The sequence below is a fragment of the Rhagoletis zephyria genome, unplaced genomic scaffold (assembly GCF_001687245.7).
Source record: "Rhagoletis zephyria isolate East Lansing unplaced genomic scaffold, Rhagoletis_zephyria_1.1 Rzeph_scaffold_02764, whole genome shotgun sequence".
Classification (NCBI taxonomy): domain Eukaryota; kingdom Metazoa; phylum Arthropoda; class Insecta; order Diptera; family Tephritidae; genus Rhagoletis; species Rhagoletis zephyria.
In genome coordinates, this window is record NW_016159848.1 from 53615 (window position 1) to 75575 (window position 21961).

The following is a 21961-nucleotide window of genomic DNA, read 5'->3' on the forward strand; positions in this document are numbered from 1 at the left end:
TTTTAAACGGTTACGGTTTCGGTTTGGGTTTCGGTTTCATTCATTGGTTCAAACTGCTTTCTGAGATACTATTAGCATTATAGTTTTTTGTTTTTCTTTTCTTGTTGTTTTAGTATATAAAAAAGTAGTATTGTGTGTGTGGTATTGAAAAAAATTTATTTCGATCAAAAAACGTGTTTCCTATGTTTTTTCTGAGCTACGCTTTTTTGGAAAAATACAGATCATATTCCTATTCAGCGGCCAAACTAGGTAAAAAACTTCTTTTAAAATGTAATTTTCATTTCGTAAAAATAGCGTTATTGATACGAGAAGTAGTTCTTCAAACAATGTATTTCAGTGTGCTTACATTAGGTTTGTTCCACACGAACCCGCGGGTACCCGCGGATGCCCAAAACAGCCCAGAAAGCGTTCCTCACGCTAGAAAAATGGGTAATAGAGAGCGAATACGTTCCTCTTTTGGATCGTAAATGTCTTCTTCTTTGTGCACGAAACAGCCCGGACTTTTTAAATGTGCAAAAGGGCAATTTGACAGCTGTTGTTTAAATCCGAATGCAATTTTTATAAAAACAAAAGTGGAAAATATCACAGAATTTTCAGAAAATGTAGTTATTTGCTAATTTTATTAGCCATATAAGATAAATACACATAAAATCAATGTTTAGAGCTGATATGTTGGTTCCGGCCACGAAATATGGTTTTTTGCGTTCCTCACACTTTGGGCACTTTGGCACGTGTTGGCACATTTTTGACACTTGTGAGAGAGTAACTTATTTTTACGCTCTAATTGCCGGAGCAACCCGAAAAGCGTGGGGAACGAAGCTAATATGAAAATGTTGTACAAAATTCCTCAGGCGCCGAACGCCGCCCCGCCATTGTCGGCTGTTGGCTTTTAGAGATCTGCATTCGCATCCGCGGATCTGTAAAATTCCACATTCGCAACATCCCTAGTATGTACATACATATCGTAGGTGATACTGCAAAACTTTCTATGTCACCGTTCATCTTATCAGCCAAAGGTAGACAGTTTTGTCATTCGTTTATCAGATTGTAACGATATACAGATGCATTCCGGTGCACGTAAGAGACCATCGTTTTGCAGTATCACCGACGGTATGTACTTATGTATCTACTCATCTGTAGATATGTACATATTTAATAAAACAATTTATCTCGAATTTTCCATTTTTTCTGTAAAATATTAAGTGGTTGGGTGCGCGGACAATATCTATTATTACATTTACCAATCACAGGAGTAGTTTACTATGGCGTTTTACTATTACAGCTTTCAACTTTTGTATGGAAGCTTATATAAACTTTTCATCTAAAATCACGCATTTTAAAATCGCATACAGAAGTTGTTTTGTCAAAACTTCTTAGATTCATACATATTGTGTACATATATACCTATGCTTTTATGCACAGATGTGAATGCTTGTACCTGCAGTTTACGTTATCATCATCCTCTGTTCTACACAACTTCCAAATAAAAACATAGCATTTCCTAGGCAAAAATTTACCTGTGCGAAAGCAGAGTGCAACGTGAATCTAAAGCAGGTTTTGAGTATGAAATGCACTCCAAGAGATTGAGAAAAGAAGTTGCAAGAAAACAACAGGCCGACAATATCGAGGTTCACGCCAGCGTACATTCAGTACGAAGGCAGAATAAGTAGGTACATACATTCAAGGGGAGAAACACACAAAAACAATTCCTCAAAGCAACAACAATATGAGTCCCTAATTCCATGAAGTATGTGTATTTGCCATCCTGTCTAATCTCCAGCTTTTACACACAAAGTGCCAATGGTTTTTTGCCTTTTCGGTTCTCTTCCTGTTTTGTTTGCGATCCACATGTTGTGTTGCACATGACGGCGGTATTTTTTTTTTTTGTTGACGGCAGAAAAACATACATACCTTCAAGTAGATACATATCGTCGCGGTTAAAGTACAAAACCGCGTATCGTGATTCTGCAAAACCGCGTAACTGACATTGCCTGCCAAAAATTGGATTTGCTCACACAAGCTCTTGGCTTAATCCTTATCCATTCGTCCTGAAATATACTAGGCAGATATGCGATTGCTTTATAAAAAAAAGAGAACCAACAACTTCACATACGCAGTTTTGCATTTTGTTAATAAGCGGTTTTGCACTTTAAACGACGATATGTATGTAAATATGTATACAGATACGCGTGCATTACAATAAGGCTCCTTGAAAATCACAATTGGTGTCCGCGAAGGACCAATTATCTTCTTTTCACATCTGATTAAAAAGTTTAAAATTTTGATGAAATTTGTTTGAAACTTGGGTGATTTTTTTATAAAACTTTTACAAGATGTGAAGCTTGGAGTTACATGGTTTTCGTTGTGGTAGGTATAAGCTATGTTTTTGAAGAAATAAAAAATTTAAACTACATACATACATACATATGTATGTATATTAGGGCGGGTCAAATTTGTTGCATCAAAGGCACATCGCGATTATGGTTATTTGGGTCATTTCAAACATTGTAGGCTATCTAAAAATTGAAATTGCATTATGAGAGTCAAACTTCGTGGATTTTCGCAATAATGTTGTCGATTTTCGGAAAAGATGCGTTAAAACCCAAAAAAAAAAAGTACGGAAACGCGCTCTGAAGGCCCTCAAAAGAAAAAATTAATGCCAGAAATGGATTCCTCGACTCCAAAAACCCCCAGATTCACATTTTGGCTAGTTTTCAATACATTTGTTTCAACAGGTGAGCCAAAATCGCTGGCTCGAAATTCATTTTAGACCTTCTTGGGCAAAAATGCTTTAAATTACCCAAATAATCATAATCGCGATGTGCCTCTGTTAATTTTTCTGTGCCCCTGACAATCGACCCGCCCTAATGTACATGCATATGTAAGTGGTCAAAATTTATAAAGTAATTATGTAATCTCGGAGGTGATTCCAAGGAAGGTTGAAAAAAATGGCGAAATAATAATAAAAACTGTATCAGTCATTAAGACAAATACATACATACATACATAAGTATAAGGATGTAGCACATAAAATATTCTTTTAAATAGCGAACTCAAAAACTCAGTTGAAGTGATTATTTTTAATTTATTTAGAGGCATTTAATCCACACATTTAGCAAAGAATTTTATGTACGCACATACAAATGAACAAAAAAATCTTCATGTCTATTCATTTGCGCAAAATGTTCAACGTCTCCAAACCATTCTATGCTATGCTATGTCTGCTTAGGCTTAGTCAGACTTAGCATAGTATGGTTTGGAGGCGTCGATATGTACAACTTCAACGAACGTTAATTAAGGCCTTCATATAGATGTAGATTTATCTACAATAAAACCCCATATTTGCATTAAAAAAACGAGTGTGTTTTCATTCTTAAATAAAAAATGTTATCCATTGGAAAAATCGGAACGTCCGAACAACACGTGTGTCAAGTTAGCACTACACTTTTCGAAATTGGAAAAGTTAACTACGGCATTAATTGTAGTGTTTTTGTTGTAAATTTGTTGTGGAAAGAAAAAATTTGTAGCTCTCATTTAAAAAAAAAATTCTAACTTGACACCATACACCTAGTCGATAGAATTGAGATATCCAATATGTTACTATGCCATTAATTGTAGCTTTTAACTTTAAAATTTGTTCTGGAAAGAAAAAATTTGTAACTCTCGTTTTTTAAGAAAAAATGGTATGTAGTGCTAACTTGACACTATACACCTAGTCGAATGTGGGCTGTTCGTTAGATTACAAGAAATGAGGTGTCAAATGAGAGGCCCCCAGATGCTCAATAATATATTATTTTTTAGTAGGGTGGCAACCTGTTTAGTTGTCAATCGCAATCGGCGAAGCCTCGCGCATACGAGGACGGCTAGTTTTAAATAAAATAAAATAAATTATGATGTCTTTAAATTTTATTTAAACCGAACAAGTGCAGAATACGTACATTTCTCAAAAAATACAAAACAAAAAATAGTGGGCTCTATAGAGGAATTCATACAGATTACAACAATATAATTTATTTTTGTGTAAACAAAAACTAAGTTTTATTCAAGGTCAAAGGTCAAAAAAATAGATTTCTTCAAACTTGAATATCTCATAAAAAATTTAAGATATTTCAAGGATTTGTATGTCATTAGAAAGGTAATATAAATATCTCTTGTGACATACAAAAATATTGATATACATAGGGCCTGTTCGAGGTACGTAATAAAAGCGGCAGTACTGCAGCACTGATGAAAATTCGCAATACTGTTGCAACTTGCCAACTAATAAAACGTTGCTGGAAATTCACAACGAACTTGATACTTTAATAATTCGCGCAACAGCGCGGTTGTGATTGCATCTCGATCAAGCCCATACCTATGAACGATCGCAGGTATTTTTGGGCAGAACTTCTTTCTGCGTTGCACAGTGCTTTCGAAATTCAAAAGTGCGGACAAAATTCTAAGGTTGAAATAAATGATTCGAAATTTTGTACTAGGGCGTTTTCAAGGTCGCTAATTACGAATCCACTATCAGAGTTGCAAATTTCGAAATGTCGGATGCAGTAAGGCGTCTGGTAAATGTTGGGCTTTTTAATTAGATTTCTTAGAAAGATTTTGAGCATGCAGGTTTATAGTCTTGCCACAAGGCGCAAGCTTGAAGTAGCTAGGACTTACCGTTGATTTTTGAGATTTTTTTTTGTTGACAGTGGCAGCTATTTTCTTCCATACGAAGTATGTTCGATGATATGAAGAAAATGAGCAAGGCCTTTAACAAAAAAAAAAATTTACAAAAATCAACCTAAGTCCCAGCTTCTTTAAGCTTGCACTTTATTATACTTAAATTAAATGGACCTCCAAACTGCATACTCAAAATCTTTCTGTGAAATCTAATTAAAAAGTTCGAAATTTGTACATGTAGGTGAAGCTAATATGTATCAGCGTGTTAAAAAAAAAAAATCTGAGTTTTATTCTATAGCTAATATTTTTCTACGTAAACTCAAATAGGTTTAAAGGCAGCATCCAACAGAGTGATGTTACTGTTGCATTTAACACCTAAAATTATGTTTAAAAATAAACGAAAAAATACATTCACATTTTTTTCTTAAAAATCCTGTTACAGGTTTTCTTTTCAAAAATTTTGTAACGTTATTTACAAACCTTCAGACGTAAAATTCATTTGGTTTTATTTGGTTTCCTATTCTCTAACTACTTTTATACGTTAATAACTTTCCGCTTTTTATTACAATAATGTTGTGCTTGGGAGAAGGTCTCACTAGAAATGAATGTAAAGAGAGGGCTTAGGGTACAGGTCGTTACAGTGANGCACTTTTGGAATTCGGCCGCACTGTGCGTTGCCAGAACTTAATTTTTTATAAAACTTTGTAATTTTTTTATAAAGGCTTATTTTTTTCATAAACTTTACAGAAAAAATAAAACAGGTACATATGTATATATCAAAAAAATATATATTTTTAATACCATTCAAACGACATCAAAATGTAAAGTAGATTTTAGTGGTAAGAAAATGAAAAAACTGATACTTTGCACTTCAATAACACCAGTAATTTCTTCCCCTTCAAAAAAATTATACCGTTATGATCATTGCTAAGACCCCAACCGACCCAATTAAAAATGTGTGGTAGCATCATACAAATTCCTAAAACGAACCTGGTAGGTATGAGAACTTTCGTTATTCCAATTGCCCAAGGTGTGAACTAGATACCCAGTTGATGAGAGACATGTATGTGCATTTTAAGATATCTATATAATATATAGTAGATATCTATATACTATATAGTACATATCTGTGTTCGTATGGGATAGCAGCTTATGTCGAAAGGCTGGCGTTAGTATAATGCAGCATTCGCAGCATACGATTGCGAATGACTCACTGGCGCCGAGCCGTTGAAGAACTTTTGGCAAATAAACATGCAAGAAATAGTTCCGATACTAGCAAGTCAATATTCTTATTAAGTCTCATCAAAAAATGCCTTGCCGTTTAAAGAATAAAGGAAATGCCGCATTATACTAAAGGCAACTTTCCGACATAAGCTACTATTCCATACGAACACAGATGTGTACATACATATGTACATAAGCATGTATTTGCATATTGAAATTCCACGGACTTCTACAAGCTAGCCGAGCATGCAGAAACAAATAAGGCAGGTAAAAATGATCGCTAGTCAAATATCTTGAAGAAGGTAGCTTTATATTTCGCAAGAGCATGTCACGTACTTGTGCGCATTTTACATACAGATCCGTATAGATACGAAGAGATTACCACCTACCACTTTTTGATTGTTCATCTATGGTCTCCATTGTGGATGGGTAATTTATGAAGTATTCTATGAATATTGTATAGAAATTTGGCGGTCTTCTGACATAAACTTTAACTAGCCAGGAACCCAACAAGTTGAAAAAATTATCTTTTCACCAAAGCCACATAAATGATGAGTCCTTAAGCGCAAAGCATTAGCGCTGATTGCGCACACAACGGATACAGCTGCCGGCCAGCGATATCGTAGCGTAGCTGGTGAGACAAGCAACACCTGGTGCCTGAGGCTACCAAAACTCTGTATACAATCAAAAAATTATAACTGATGCACTTCAAATATCGATACCACGGTTCGAAACAATTCACTATCAAACACTTTTTTTTATATTTCAAACTGCGCGCTCAGCTTCACGCAAAATTTCTTTCTTTTCTTTTTTGCAAATCCAGTTTTTATTAAGACAAACTTTTAACGTTTTCTTTTCTATTTTAACTTGTCACATAAGTACTTTTTTCTATTTTTCTTTGACAAACACAACTCAAATAATTATGAAAATGCCTCATTTTGCAATTCAAATCATGAAAATTAATTTTCGCCGCCGTACACGCAATTTTTCAAAGTGAAAAAGAGGATAGGAAAAACAACGACAACGCTGCCCGACGGCGAAATTCAAGCGACTGCGGCGCGGCGCACAGCAAAATCAAAAACCAACGGACACATAAACGTCAAAAAAGTGAGGTTGAGTTGTGTTCAGCGATGCTTAGAGCTGTCACAATAATGTCGCTACAAATTTATTACGATATCACACGAACGCATTCTTTAACTGTACTACCCTCTTCCAGATGTCGCGCCTCCTTTTTCTTCAAAATCTAAAACACTATATAGAAAATGATAAAAATTACCTAAATATGTAACATATTATCCTTACATTGCCTCGCGTTCTTATTTTGCATGAACATAAAATATTTTAGTCAAACAATTAATTTCAGAAACAAAAATAAAAAATTCAATCAAAAACTTTTTATTATGGCGAGAAAATTTTGCATTTCTGTTGTGCCGATTCGTAACTTTTTACTGCTGGAANACTTGTCTTTACTGACTTTTATTCTTCTAGAACTAAAAGCCATGCATTTATTAGACGCCGTAGTAATAAAATTAGAACAAAAAAAATCTTCAAAACCGTCAGCCCGGAAACCTCGACTAGTACTTCATGTTTATCGTTTATCGTTTATCTGTCAATACTTCAACTGCATTGTACAATGCAACAAACAATGCAGCAATACGTCAAATCTTTGTAGTGACAGTTCTTCAATACCTCATACCTCCATCAGTACTTCAATACTTCAACCTCCAACTGCTGTGGAATTGAGGATATTTATCCCTAGTTTTCACATTTCACTGGAAAGGACTAACTCAGAGAGCAGCATATCCGTTTCCGACAGCTTGCAAATTTTATAACCGTTGAAATTCGAAATGCTGGCGCCCGATAAGTATCTCACTCCTATGAAACAAATGACTGGCGCTGAAGAAAATCGACACTTTCTGCGTGCTTTTATTCACACCTATCGCGATCTTCCAGTTCTTTGGGACACTTCTCTACGGGATTACACGAATCGAGACAAACGAGCCGAAGCCTACGAACAGCTTGTCCCAATCTATCGCTACCTCAAACGTGATGCAAACGTAGAAGATGTAAAGAAGAAGATTAACACATTGCGAACAAACTACCGAAAAGAGTTAAAAGTTGTGGAGAGCGCCCGTCGAAATGGTACCGTTCATCATCCACGTTGTTGGACGTTTCATGAATTGGATTTTCTACGCAATACCGAGAAATTTCTGGCAGTCAATCCAAGTACGCGGGGCGATAATTTCTCAGCATTTAGCGAAAATTCACAGTCGCAAGCATCATTTATCGATCCACCAGCATCAACTTACAATTTCCGCACAATGATGGGCGTGGGTACGGTTCAATCACCCCCGAGCATTGCCGAAATGTTTCACAAATCTTTTGGGAACTCTCAAAAACTTGATCCAGAGCGGACACCTCCTCCAACTACCACATCACAGTTATCTGTTGCAAATTCGGCGCCAAATGTACAAACCACAAACTCCGCAGAATACAATCATGCAAGACAGGAATCGGAATCGCCAGTAGGACCAGCAAAGCGTTCACGTTATTCGCCATCAAGCGGTGCAGTTGCAGCTGGCCAAACACCAGATGAACTACTCAGCATAGCTTGCGATTATCTTTCAAGTACGTTTCCTGAAGAGGAATCCATCGCACGAACCTGGACGCATAAGCTTAAACGTNTTACGAAAATTATCAGAACTAAATTTCATTGTAGCTTTAAGATAAAAATTAATATTTTAAGCCAGAGATGCATTGCTTCTTTAACCAAGTACATATTTGATTTTTTAATTCGTTATCAAATTGTTTGGTCAGTACTATTACGGTGACCATATTTATGCGAGCCGAATACGTGACAAAAAGTAATTTTGCTAATTTCTTCCATAAAAGCTAACAGATCTTAATTAATTCTTAAATGATCTTAGATGTATGTATTAGCCCTGAACCCGCATCCTTATAGTAACATTACAAATTTGTCGGAAATCTTTCTGGAGATTTTTACTCCACAAAATTTTTTACAAAAGTTTAGTACGATAAAGTGCAAGTTTAAGTAGCTAGGACTTACCGTTAATTTTTGGGATTTTTTTTGTCGACGGTGCTACGCATTTTTTTTCATACAAAGTTATGCTCGACAATTTGTTGATAGGGAAGCAAATGATCAGCATGTTGCACTTGTAATTTATACCTTATACTCAATTTTAATGAGCTACAAAACTGCAACCAAATTTTTTTTCTAAAGCTTCTGAATAAAAAGTTTGAAATTTTGAGTGAAAATTTGCAGAATCAATTCTCATAGTTTTTGCACAAAGTCGGAAATCTAGATTTATATGGTTTTTGTTACGAAAAGAGCTTTACTTGAAAAAAAAAAAATTGAATAAACAAAAGAAAAATAGCCGAACCTTGCTAAAATGTAGAATCCTAATTTATATTTTGATCGCTGTATGTGTTCCTCGTTTTGAAGCACATGCATTCAGATTAGAAAATAATAACTGTTTATGGATCATATGGATCGTATTCCAACATCATTTAAAACTGGTTTATAGACATGTAATCTTAATGAGATTTGAAGGCGTCGAAATACCGAACCCCGATTACGTGACAAATACAGGGCATTCAAAGAAATAGAGAAAATTTGGCGTCCCGTATAAATTTATTTTATTTTTATTTATGCCAGAACTAATTGGTCAAAAAATAGGACTGTACCGTATAATACTGGACGAATGGTCACCGTAAGTATTATACATATACGTATGTTTGTATGCACATAGTCTGTACAAATAACACAAATTATTGCTTTTAACTAATATTCATCTATTCTAATGACTAGTATGAAAATGTGGCAGTTGCTCAACTTTAAAAACTAAATCAAAACTTTTAATTCATGGGTTGGTAATTTGCTACACTACGAGCACACCACACAAATGGTGAGGCGGCAGCAAATAATAAACTAGCTCCAATCATTGGCCGATGCAATATCCAAGCGATGGAAGCAATGATCAAGGCGATTGAAAGTGACAGAAATAGGTTGGCGCCAACGGGAAAGAGTGGATCCGGCGCCAATGCGGCGAGAAAATTAATATGACTTACTGCAAGATAAAGAAATATAATAATATAATCAAGTAAATTCCTACTTATCTTTTTTTCAGTATACTCACGAATAATATGTAAAAGTGTAGATGTGCAAGTTACACCGAAGAAAACAAGTACCCAACCCATAAAGCGATAGCCCCATGTTGTTAGTCGTTGGGCATGATGCTCCAACTTAAATACTTCACCTAGACCGAGTTCACCGCTGTATACGAGCAGAACATCAACTCCTCTACTAGTGCGGTATGGTAATATTTTGTTATTCGCCAATTTCCCAACTACAGTATACTAAAAATATAAATCATAAATGTATACATACATACGTTTGTACATGGTTTCTTTAATCTACTCACTACTTCACCCTCCATTCCAGCAAAAGAAAATAATAAGCGTGTGTCGCCTATTTCCGGATTGAAAACATCGTTCGTGTGGTAGTAGAGTCCTAAATGCATTTTGATCGTAGGATCTTCTGGCCTTGTGTCTGATGTTAACTCCACATAGTTTGTAAATTTATTTTTTATTTCGCTACCCAACTCGTATTTTCCTATAAACGCTGCATCGGCGATTTGCGTTTGACTTTCCACGGGGAAACGATTAGGATTTTGGTGACCAGTTTGTATGTAAAAATTTCGGGAGTCAATTAATTTATCGCGCCATTCCGTATAGTAATAATACGAGCGACTTTCGGTTTGTACAGACGCAATACTCTCACCGTAGTTATGTTCACTGCAAAATTAAGAAAGACATTGCTTATTTTATTTTCACTCCATACATCACTACTAAGTACTCTGAAAATATAACCTACACTGTCTCTTCTACCCACTGGAACATTTGTACTCGTCGCTTCAACTTTACCGCTAAAACTTGAATATTATAGTCTGGTTCGGTAAGTGGCTCTCCAATCACTATGGCACCGGTTAAATGCACTATGCGCCCATTATAGTTGTAATCTAATTCGTCATTAGAATCCAGCGTTATTGCATCGTTCAAAGCTTCATCTAGTGACAAAGTTCTGTGCACCGCTCGGCCCTGTTAAAAGAGAAATTTGTATATTTTGTGTGCTTAGGTTTTCATGGCAGCGAACGCTTGAGCTGCTGTAGCGTCTATATACTTCATTCCAGGAGAGGACAGAGAGTCCAGCAATTAGAAGTATGCATCCAAAAGTGGCTATCAGCCAGTTCGACCGATATGCCTCCACTAGCGACATTACTAATATGAAGTGATTAGTAATACATATAAATGCGAGCTCTTAACTCTTTGTTTTACTTAATTATTTTTTAAATTTTTGTGTAAAAACGTAGGCGGAATAGGGATGATACGAGTAAATAACAACCCAACAAACATTTAAGTTTGAGCTCAACTTGAGGTTAGTTGAGAGCTAAGGTTTTTCTCAAATCTCCAACGTTGTTTCTCAACAGTACCTCAAGTGGAGGAACATAGCGTTCTCAACAAAGAGGGCATTTTTCTTTGTATGATAAAAGGGCTGTTTTTCAAGTTGAGAAAATGCTAGTTCTCAACTTGAAATCCAATGTAATTCTCCAATTGGTCTCAAACATATCATTGAAATACTGAAATTTGAAATAGTAAAATACCTTATACCTCTTTGATTGAAACGACAAACATAGATGACTTTAAATATTCATTTTTCATTTTATTACTCCTTTTGTATTATGTAGTTAATCAATATCGTATTACAATATTTCACTTTACAGTATACAGTGCGACAGTAATTTTGCCACTTGAATCATTTCGCGTTTTATTTTATTTATTTATTTTTTTTTTCAAGATTATTTGAATACTTTTAAGAATATTTACTTTTTGTTGGTAATTTTCCTCTTTAAATAGCTTTCGTTTTTCACTTGATAATTAAAAATTCGTTTCTCTATCACTTTTTACGTATCTGCGCGTCGGTTAGAGATGAGTTGGAGAATGATGTTGGAAATCAACTTGAGAACTGTGAATTTCTCCAAGGTTGCAGAAATATCTTTTACCTCCCTTTTATTAGCTCGGGATGTAACTATGTAATATTGATGCGCCTGAAAGACGCAGCGATTTCTATTCTCAAGTTACATACCTGATGACAGTACGAATGGAAATTATAATGACGAGGTTTTAGTTTTTTAAACTATAATTTTTTTTTGTGTTTTTGGAATAGTCCAATGCCAACAATGTGAACAACATACAACTATCGATAGTGTTTAGAAAAATTCGATAGCGGCCACAAAATGAAACCATCGATACCATCGATAGCCGCATCGATAGTTCTCCATCACTAGTAGTTTCATCTTTCATCCCTAGCAGGAAGGTTTTTGTTCGGGATTTACTTTAATTTGTCAAATAGTTGCAAAGATGACGGAATTTCTTGCCGAAAATAATGCTTGCGGCCAAAGTTTATTGCACATTACATCTGTAGGCAATGCTATAATAGCGGAAATATTGCGACTAAAGGATTACATTCCAGAAATTTATCGGTAAGAATTTGGTCTAAAGAAGAACAAATTGAAATGTAAACAAAACTGGATTTATAGTTTAGAATCCAAGGTTGATCTTCACAAGTATTCCGACATAATTTTGGATTTTAGTTACTTGAAAGTCGCAGAGGCCCAAGAGAAAAAAATAGAAGACAGCCCGGTAAGTTTACAAAAAAAGTAATGATTATCGCTTAATCGTTATTTATTTTCTTTTAAGGAATTACAAGATTTGGACGATGAAGTACGCGAAAATTATTTGGAAATACTGACACGGTTTTATTTAGCATTTGAGAGTACGCACCAGTATGCTGTGGATCTTAATCAGTTCGTCGATGAACTGAACAGAGGCTACTATATACAACAGACCCTAGAATCTGTATTACAAGATGGAGAAGGAAAACAGCTATTGGTGAGATATTTCCAAACCATTTAATTTCATTAATTAATAATATTACACTTTTTATTTTAGTGTGAAGCTTTGTATTTGTTTGGTACAATGCTATTGCTTCTTGATTATCACATTCCAGGCACAGTACGTGAGCGTCTTTTAATATCGTATTATCGCTATAGTGCTGCAAAGGCGCAAGGTGATAGTAATATAGATGACGTATGCATGCTGCTTCGATCAACAGGGTTCGTAGCAAACTGTGCCACAAACCACTCCAACTCTAAACAAACGTCCCCAACGCAATACCCAGTTGCTTATTTTTCTCGTTTTAAATTCGACCAAAACTTTATTGACATGGTAATAGGGCGATTGCGATGTGACGATCTTTATAATCAGTTGGCCATTTACCCTCATCCTGATCATCGCTCCACCGCCCTCTCTACACAAGCAGCTATGCTTTTTGTGTGTCTTTTCTTCACACCGCAAACTTTACACTTGCAAGTGGCGCAAATGCGTGAAATCGTCGACAAATTCTACGCTGACAATTGGGTTGTATCTATATACATGGGTGTTACTATTAACTTGATTGCTGCCTGGGATGAATTCAAAGCCGCAAAAGCAGCTCTATCACCAGTAGTGGACACAGGCTTGAAGGGCTTCTGTTTGCTACACAGGGAGAAAATGGTCAAAACATTAAAACAAACCCAAGAAATTTTACGGGTGGGTGTTTTGACTGATGATTTTGTCTTACAAAATATTGCAAAAATTCTTCCCTTGATGCGACAATGCAACGTTCTGTTGCGCTGGTATTTTACTCACACCTCCAAACCAGTTGTCCAATTATCTCAAAGCTCACAAAAGACACAACAGGTTCAGCAACAGGTCTGCTCTGAACTTAATTATCAAAGCACACAACTGTTAGAACTTTTGCTTGACTGTAGCCAATTGGAGTTGGTCGTCAAGGATATATTGCGTAATTTAATAAGCGCAAAGAATGAACGCTGGTCCCAATTCAAGCGTGATGCTCTGGATCGTCTCAATGAGCTTGGTGAAGCATTCGGTGGCTCGCGGCCTTTGTCTAAAATAGAGAATAACCCACAGTTAAAGCTTTGGTTCAGTGAAATTTCGAAAGAAGTTGAAAAGCTTGACGCAGAAAACACTAACGTCTCAGGGCGAACATTGATCCAATTGATACAGGCTCTGGAAGAGGTGGAGGAATTCCATAATCTCCAATCTAATATGCAAGTAAAGCAGTATTTGGTCGAAACACGGGAGTTCTTACACCGCATGATACAGGTATGCAGTTTTTTCGTAAAAACCTCTAATAAATATTTTGATATTCCTTCTAGGTCATTAACATCAAAGAGAATATCCTCATCAATATGCAACTTATAAGCGATTTGAGTTACGCCTGGCGCTTACTTGATAGGGACTTCACTACAATTATGCAAGAAAGTATTAAAAAACAACCAAAATCTGTAATACGCTTGCGTGCTGCATTCCTGAAGCTGGCCAGTGCTCTTGAAATACCACTACTGCGTATAAATCAAGCACACAGCGAGGATTTAGTGTCCGTTTCCAATTACTACAGCACAGAACTCGCAAATTACATGCGCAAGGTCCTGCAAATTATTCCTGAAACGATGTTTAGCCTTTTGTCGCGGATTATACATTTGCAAACTGAGGTGCTGCACGAAATACCCACTCGCCTGGAAAAGGATAAACTGAAGGAGTATGCCCAGTTCGATGACCGCTATGCCATCGCTAAACTTACGCATTCGATTGCGATTTTCACGGAAGGTGTGTTGATGATGAAAAAGACTCTGGTTGGTGTAATTGAACTCGACCCCAAACAACTGCTGGAAGATGGCATCCGCAAAGAGCTTGTTCGACACCTCGCAAACGCGCTCAATCTCGGACTGATCTTTACGAAAACGAACAAATCGAAGCAACAACCCATGGCTGAGCTGGAAGGCAAACTATTAGCCTTATCAAAAGTTATGGATGGGTACAGGCGCTCCTTTGAATATATTCAAGATTATTTGAAGATTCATGGTTTGAAGATCTTGCAAGAGGAAATCACACGAATTATTAACTACAATGTGGAAAAGGAATGCAATGCGTTTTTACGAAATAAAATACAGGATTGGCAATCGCGGTATCAGAGCCAGACTATACCCATACCAAGCTTTCCCCCCTTACAGGGTGACGCTTCGAAATCAAATAATTTCATTGGTCGTTTGGCAAACGAAATACTCCAATGTACGGATCCCAAGCAAACAATATTTCTAGAACTGAAAGCAACCTGGTATGAGAAACGTGCACCACACAAGGAAGTACTAAATGCATGCTTCTTTGGCAAAGTACGTGAAGCGATCGGACCTGCAGGATTGGTGGGCTTGGATAGACTGTACTCTTATATGTTTGCGGCTGATCTAAAGCAGAATCTGGAGAAGATGCAAAAGAACCTATCAAGTGATAATATGTGGGTGGAAGCGCTTAAAAGCTTGAGTACGGAATTGGAATCAAAACATTTCCCGGGTACGAATGCGGCAAACCCATCAAAATTCTATTTCAACTACTACAATCGCTGGATAAAAGTGTGGCCGACGTTGTTGGAATGGTTGCTCAATTTGGGTCATAAGCAGACATTGCGACAACAACTGGCATTCGAATTGAACAGGAGCAGCAAATGCAATTCGAAAAATTTAGAATCAGCTCTGGAAACATTCAACAGGTAAAAAGAGTATCGGGGAAAAATTCCGATAAAGCGCCTCTGTTTCTTGTGATAATTTAGACTTCGATAATTTTTCGGCGTTTAACATTTAAGTAAAAATTATTATACATAACTTATGTAACATACATAAGTACATATTTAAATTTCTAATGTTGCAGGGCATTGTTGAATGAATTGGAACAACCAGCTGTTTATACAAAGTTCATCGATTCCGAGGGTGGCAGCCAATTGCTCATTGAGTTCAACGAGTACTTAGCATTCACGGGTTCCTACGAACCGCTTGAGCAAGTTTTTCTTTCTACCAAAAGTACTCATCACGTAGCACTGTTTTTATTTTTGTTTACAATAGCACATCTGCCACGACTTCAATTTACCCTGAACACGAATAGCTTGCTAGCCAAAAACGCCAAAGACAATATAGACGGCACTCCTCTGTTGGTCGGATTATTGACTGTTTTGCAGCAGTTCCACAAGGAGGTGAAGTTTTTGTATTTGACCTATCTTTGCCAATATGCCACTGTGATAGTGGAGTCGAATATCAGGTAAATGAGCTGTCAATATTTAACTTCATCTCATGAAAATTAAAGTGACACTCTTTCTAGCACGAAAAGCGAAATCAGCATGGAAGGAACAACAGTGTTGCATTTCCTCGAAACATTTCTTAGGTTAGCCAAGCTACCGCGATCTGTTTTGTCCGAACGATGTCCCACCATTATACTAAATCAATTTGAATATTTAGCTTTAAGCACCAAAACTTGAGTATTATTTATAATTGTTTAAACCTGTCGTTGTTTATAGCAAACGCAAACTTGTTTATTTTTGTTTATTAACAAATAGTATTAAATTAAAAAAGGATCAAATTATAGTACTGGCATTGCTGACGATTTACGACTGATAACTTTAACCATTGTAATACGTTCTATGCTTGAAATTTGTTAGGCGGTTTAGCCGAAATTAGGCACATGCTGCTTTGTAAATGTTTCCTTATGTAATGACTGTGGGTGCATTGCGTCCGGTAAACTTTGGTAGTTGGGAAATCTCCAAGGCGATGTCTATAAGTGGTTTCAACATGTCGCTAGCTTGGCCGAGTACATTATCTTTCTCGTACGAGTCAATATACAAACTAAAATTAAATATTTATAAACGTATTACCGATATTCAAACTAGAAACTAAATTAAAAAAATTAAATCAAAAATATTTTACTCACCGAACAGTAGCGCCTGAACTACCCGTACCACTGAGACGAATAACAATACGACTACCGTCCTCGAAGACAATACGCAAGCCTTGCTTTGTAGCAACGGAATTATCCACGGGATCAGTATAGCTGAAATTATCAGCAATCTTTACTTGATATGTTTTACCGCCGCTCGTAAAGCTTTTTCCCACAAATGAAGGATCCGTAATATTCTTCTCCATAGTTGCAATCATTTCATTACAAGGATCCAATTCACATTCCTCGTAGTCGTAGCGTGTGAAGTAGTTACGCCCATAGGTAGCCCAATGATCTTTAAGAATATCTTCAATACCTTTGCCGGTGTTTTGCATAACGGAAAGCCAGGCTAAAACCGCCCAAATGCCATCTTTTTCGCGTATGTGGTTGGAACCGGTGCCGAAACTCTCCTCGCCACATAAGCAAAGGCGTCCGGCATCCATTAGGTTGCCGAAATACTTCCAACCGGTGGGGACTTCAAATACCTCTTTACCCAGCTTCTTTCCAACCAAATCAACAGCAGATGCTGTAGGCATGCTTCTAGCAAAGCCTTGTATGCCATTTTTCCTAAAGTAAGGAATGCATTCCAAGTTGTTTGCGATGACTGCCAATGAATCACTGGGAGTGACAAAGAAAGCCCGATGACCTATTATCATATTGCGGTCCTTTAAAAGCCCCAAGTAACAAAGATCGAAAGAAAATATGTAGTTATATTTTGCATAACACTGTACTTTATAATTTACTTACTCCATCGCCGTCGAATGCAGCGCCGATATCGTAGTCTCCTTGCGCAACGGCATGCACCAAGTCTTTGGCGTACGTTAGATTTGGGTCCGGATGCAAGCCACCAAAATCGGGTAGAGGTGTTGTATGAACTACACAGCTCTCTGCTGCACCCAAAGCGTTCAGAAAAATTTCACGTACATAAGAGCCGGTTACACCGTTCAACGAATCTATGCGCATTTTGAGTGGGTTGCCAGTTGCCTTGCCGCTAACAAACTCGCGTAGTTTCTCAAAATCGAATATTTCCTTCATGTGGGTGACATAATTCCCGACTGAGTCGATGACCTCAACAACGAAAGTCTTACCGTTGATATCATATTTGTTAATACCTATTTTACTAATGTCGATGTCTAAGCTATTGGCAATTTTGTATTCCTTAATGGCAGTGGAAAGTTGGTAGATATTGTTTGTTACAGCATCCGGTGCAGGTCCTCCATTTTCGCAATTGAATTTAATGCCGAAATCGTTTTCGGGACCGCCGGGATTGTGGGATGCAGTCAGCACAATTCCACCTGAAAAGATTCCGTGAAAATTGTTCACACTGTACGTATCGTCACTATCAATGCATAAGGCCGTATGGGACAATTTTGAAATTTTACGGAAGAAGCAAAAAACTTTTTCAAGTAAAATAGAAAGCGCTGTTCTAAAGATGTCAAGAAAACGCGTATTTTCTAAAATATGGGGTGGTGAATTTTTTTAGGGGCTCAACGCAAGGAAACTTAACGAAATGTAACAAGACTTAAATTAACTGCCTAGTTTCATAAGTACTAAAAATAAAGAAACAAATTTTATAGGCTTTCAATTGTGAGTGTGTGAGAAATGATGTCTTATCTAAGAGTCCATTGACATTCAGAGGTGCCCCCTTAACTAAGCTCCAAATGCTGATAAGAAATAATGCAAATATAAAAATTTTAAATAGCGTGTAAACAAACCATTTTTATGGTGCACTATGTGTAAACAAATCTAACATCGTATGCAAAAACTTAAATGCGAAAGTGGTAATTCACTGGCTTTCCATTTTGAATGTATTTATCTAGCGCTTTAATTGTATTTCAAGGGATTAGTACGAATATGTGTGATTTTGCTGAAGAAGAAAGAAAAGGCTTACAATAGTCCGGTCAATTTAGACATTCGAGGTTAAAAAAATTCCCGCCCAGCTGAAAATTGGTAGGATTGTTCAAAACACCAATTTTCAGCTGGGTGGGAATTTTTGTAACTTCACTCCTATTTTTGGTCTAATTTGACCGGACTACAAGCTAATATAATAAAAATTTACTTTTTGAGTTACGTGTGCCTTCAAATTGCGATATATTTTAAAAGGAGATTTACTCATACATATACACATATGTATATTCATAAATACACATAATTTCTTACCCAGTGCCTTATTATGACGAATCAAACTTGAAACTGCTGGAGTGGATAGTATACCATTTTGGCCAACCAATAATTTTGCAACCTAATAATGATAAAGCATATTTATAAGTTCGGCATAGTGTTACATACAAAGTTTATCAGTAGTAGGTACTATACTACTATACTATACATACATATCTGTGGCGCCAGTTATACAAATTTTCTTTGATATTTTTTAGTTTTGTTCACTAAAAAACTTATTTAAACTAAATGTGTACATACTTATGAAACATTTATGTACAATTATATTTTAACAACCCTTGCTTACAGAGAACCGATAATAGGTACCCAAAAAATTGATACATTTCACAAAAACTACAAAGTTTTAAATAGAGTTACTGTTGTTACTTCTGACAGCAGAGATATTTGTGTGGACAAGTGTTTTATTGCCCAAAAACTCACCCCATTCGCAGCGCACATACGGATAATAAGCTCCGCTGCCTCCTTACAATAGTAGCGTCCATCACCGCCCACCACAATTAGCGATCCTTGCAATGCTGTATCATTAGCGTCCAAAATACACTGGACAAAGTTTTCAGTATAATTTTGTTGCGTGAAAACTTTTACCTTTTAAGAAGACTAGTTTAGTTTATTCCAACTCACACTAAATCGTTAAGTCGAATGTTGCAAACTAATTTATACAGATACCTTTTTGCGTAATCCACTAGTGCCGGGTTTTTGCCCATCATATGGCTTTGTAGCAACAACAGAAATACTCGACATATTTACAAAATTATTTTTCCCCCAAATCTTTACAAAGCCGAACTAAGATTAGACAACGATTTAACGTCCGAAACGCTTGAATACTAAAAACTGACTACGTACACCAGGCCAAGCACTTTACTGATAATACGCATGAAAGGTCATTCAAGGTCGTAGTAAGTCAACTTGTGCTACCACACAAGTGTATGTAAACAAAGAATTCTCTGGGATTTACACAATATTTGGGCAATAAGCACTTACCTCGATTTCAAGCCCGTCTTCTTAGCTTGGCTACGCACGTTTAACTTCTAAATCGATGTTAATTAAATGCATAAAAGGTATATCAACAAAATAACAAAAAACCAGCTGCAAGTTGATGATGCATTGTAAACAAACCATTGTGAACATTCGATAAATTGATAACTATCGATAAGTATAAAAACAGGTAAATCTCATAAGGCGGGCTGCACATTTTAAATTAAAGTCTGTTTGCATTATTCAACCAGTTCAACTTTGCGATCAACATTTGCGTTCAACTCAGCGCAGGGTCAAAACTCAAAATTTTTGGCGGCAATTAGTTCACAAAGAAAATGCGCCTTCTCATTCATAAACGTTCTCTGGCGTGAGCACAGAGCGGCACAAAATTAACAGAATTTGAATAAATTAGCAATAAACAAGGCGAATTCATTTTACAACAAACACATCATTTTGGCATTAGGAAGTACCGCGGCGAAAATTGGAATTCGTCATCAACACCACCTTGTATAAATTTGCCTTGCTTATTCTAGCAAGATGTCAAAACAGACGCGAATTCCTCTTGCAAACCTTCTAGACTCACTCGCCAAACTTCAGCGAGTTGTCTCTTCTTCTAGATTTACGTTCTTTGGTTTCATGAAGATTAACCCATAAATTTGAACTTCGTCTTGATATAAATTTTTCATTTCAAGTCGTGAGGCAACTTGAGAGTCAAGTCAAACAGCTGCGTGTGATCAACTTGAAATCAAGTTTTTCCTCGTCTAACACATCACAGTTAGATGGCGCCACAACTTGTGAATATGAATTGTGACATTTGAAAAACACGAAGCTACACGTCACACAGTTCCGTCAAAATTTCGCTACAATTTTATCAAGTTGTTTGGTGCGACACTGTTCGTGGAGTGCAGAAATTTAACAACATATTTAAGATATTTTAGCTGAGATTATTATCTAGAGTTACTCATGTAAGTACAATTAATAATGTATGAACCACAACTGGCTAAAATATTTAAATAACATTGCCGATGGCATATAGTTTTGCTTTGCCGGATGCTTTAGTTTCCACGTCGACAATGTGAAATTATGCAAATTTATTCTCTGTACCAATGAACTTGAAATTAACATTTCTGGCACTCCTTACAGGATGTTCAAAACACTATTTACGACCTGCCTCCTATTAGCCATTTCAAATGTTTGCCTCTCGGATGAAGAGACCAGCGCACGTTTGCTTGTTTCGAAACAAATCCTCAACAAATATCTGGTTGAACAGAGTGATTTGCTGGTGCGATATACAATTTACAATGTAGGAAACGGCGCCGCCACCAATGTAAAATTAGTAGACAATGGATTCCCTTCTGAAGCGTTCGATGTAGTCGGAGGTCAACCCACAGCCACTGTGGAGCGTATTGCTCCACAAGCCAACTACACACATGTTTTAGTGGTGCGTCCAAAATCGTACGGATACTTCAATTTTACTGCCGCCGAGATTTCCTATAAGCCTGTTGAAGAGGTGGAAAAGGTAAATAATTACTTAAATTGTAAATCGATATAGGTATTAAAGAATTTGGTTTATAGTTGCAACTGGCTGTAAGCTCAGAGCCTGGTGAAGGCGGCATCATCAATCTTGGTGAATTCAACAAGCGGTTCTCATCACACTTCTTTGATTGGGTTGCTTTCGCTATAATGACGTTGCCCTCATTAGCAATCCCGTTGGCCCTTTGGCACTCGTCAAAGAGCAAATATGAACGGTACGGCAAGAACAAGAAGCATTAAATATCAGCCTTAAAGCCGAATTGGCAGGCTACTTTTCGAAACATATATCTCGCAAACGATTCATTTATTAATATCGCCTATTTTCATAAATTATACTCGGCATTTGCAATGTTTTTCACTATCCGGGACACGGTACATTTTTTATTCTTGCTTAAAAACGTCCAACTTTCATCGAAAAAGCTAATCGGTACTAAATTTTATCCGCAGCCTAAACATAAAATCGTTTTAGATTTATTTGAAAAGAAAAAAAAAA

The 21961-nt window shown here is 36.6% G+C and overlaps 6 protein-coding genes across 12 annotated transcripts in view; 3 read left to right on the top strand and 3 right to left on the bottom strand.

The window, feature by feature from the left end:
- pbl (epithelial cell transforming 2 pebble) overlaps positions 1-6955 on the bottom strand; it is a 28393-nt gene extending 21438 nt beyond the window's left edge. For all 3 annotated transcript variants that reach the window (XM_017622334.1, XM_017622336.1, XM_017622335.1), the window contains exon 1: positions 6270-6955. In XM_017622334.1, the coding sequence (XP_017477823.1) occupies positions 6270-6300 (31 nt within the window). In that variant the 5' untranslated portion in view covers positions 6301-6955. The remainder of the gene's footprint in view (positions 1-6269) is intronic.
- Positions 6956-7408: 453 nt separating this feature from the next.
- Positions 7409-8900, top strand: LOC108367665 (uncharacterized). Its single transcript, XM_017622337.1, has one exon. The coding sequence runs from the start codon at positions 7728-7730 to the stop codon at positions 8709-8711; it is 984 nt and encodes a 327-aa protein (XP_017477826.1). The 5' UTR covers positions 7409-7727; the 3' UTR covers positions 8712-8900.
- Positions 8901-9248: 348 nt separating this feature from the next.
- Tmem43 (Transmembrane protein 43) lies at positions 9249-11310 on the bottom strand. The gene is made up of 5 exons (XM_017622346.1): positions 11081-11310; positions 10775-10998; positions 10323-10695; positions 10038-10257; positions 9249-9968 (listed from the first exon to the last, which is right to left on the bottom strand). Exons 1-5 carry the CDS (start codon positions 11174-11176, stop codon positions 9757-9759), a joined length of 1125 nt encoding a protein of 374 aa, XP_017477835.1. The 5' UTR covers positions 11177-11310; the 3' UTR covers positions 9249-9756.
- Positions 11311-12141: 831 nt separating this feature from the next.
- Strump (WASH complex subunit strump) lies at positions 12142-16347 on the top strand. Its single transcript, XM_017622338.1, has 7 exons — positions 12142-12440; positions 12498-12600; positions 12658-12849; positions 12910-14124; positions 14178-15565; positions 15724-16107; positions 16168-16347. Exons 1-7 carry the CDS (start codon positions 12319-12321, stop codon positions 16322-16324), a joined length of 3561 nt encoding a protein of 1186 aa, XP_017477827.1. The 5' UTR covers positions 12142-12318; the 3' UTR covers positions 16325-16347.
- A 6-nt stretch (positions 16348-16353) lies between these two features.
- Pgm1 (phosphoglucose mutase 1) lies at positions 16354-20085 on the bottom strand. 5 transcript variants are annotated; one of them, XM_017622341.1, is made up of 7 exons: positions 19942-20085; positions 19627-19743; positions 19381-19545; positions 18940-19021; positions 17527-18074; positions 16774-17444; positions 16354-16688 (listed from the first exon to the last, which is right to left on the bottom strand). In XM_017622341.1, exons 2-7 carry the CDS (start codon positions 19699-19701, stop codon positions 16550-16552), a joined length of 1680 nt encoding a protein of 559 aa, XP_017477830.1. In that variant the 5' UTR covers positions 19702-19743; positions 19942-20085; the 3' UTR covers positions 16354-16549. The 5 variants fall into 5 exon arrangements, with proteins under 5 accessions (XP_017477830.1, XP_017477829.1, XP_017477828.1 ...); XM_017622340.1 differs by having other exon boundaries at positions 19627-19821; XM_017622339.1 differs by having other exon boundaries at positions 19627-19871.
- A 728-nt stretch (positions 20086-20813) lies between these two features.
- Positions 20814-21945, top strand: LOC108367671 (translocon-associated protein subunit beta-like). Its single transcript, XM_017622347.1, has 3 exons — positions 20814-20900; positions 21079-21454; positions 21511-21945. Coding segments are annotated over exons 1-3 (576 nt in total). The 5' UTR covers positions 20814-20898; the 3' UTR covers positions 21709-21945.
- Positions 21946-21961: the final 16 nt, after the last annotated feature.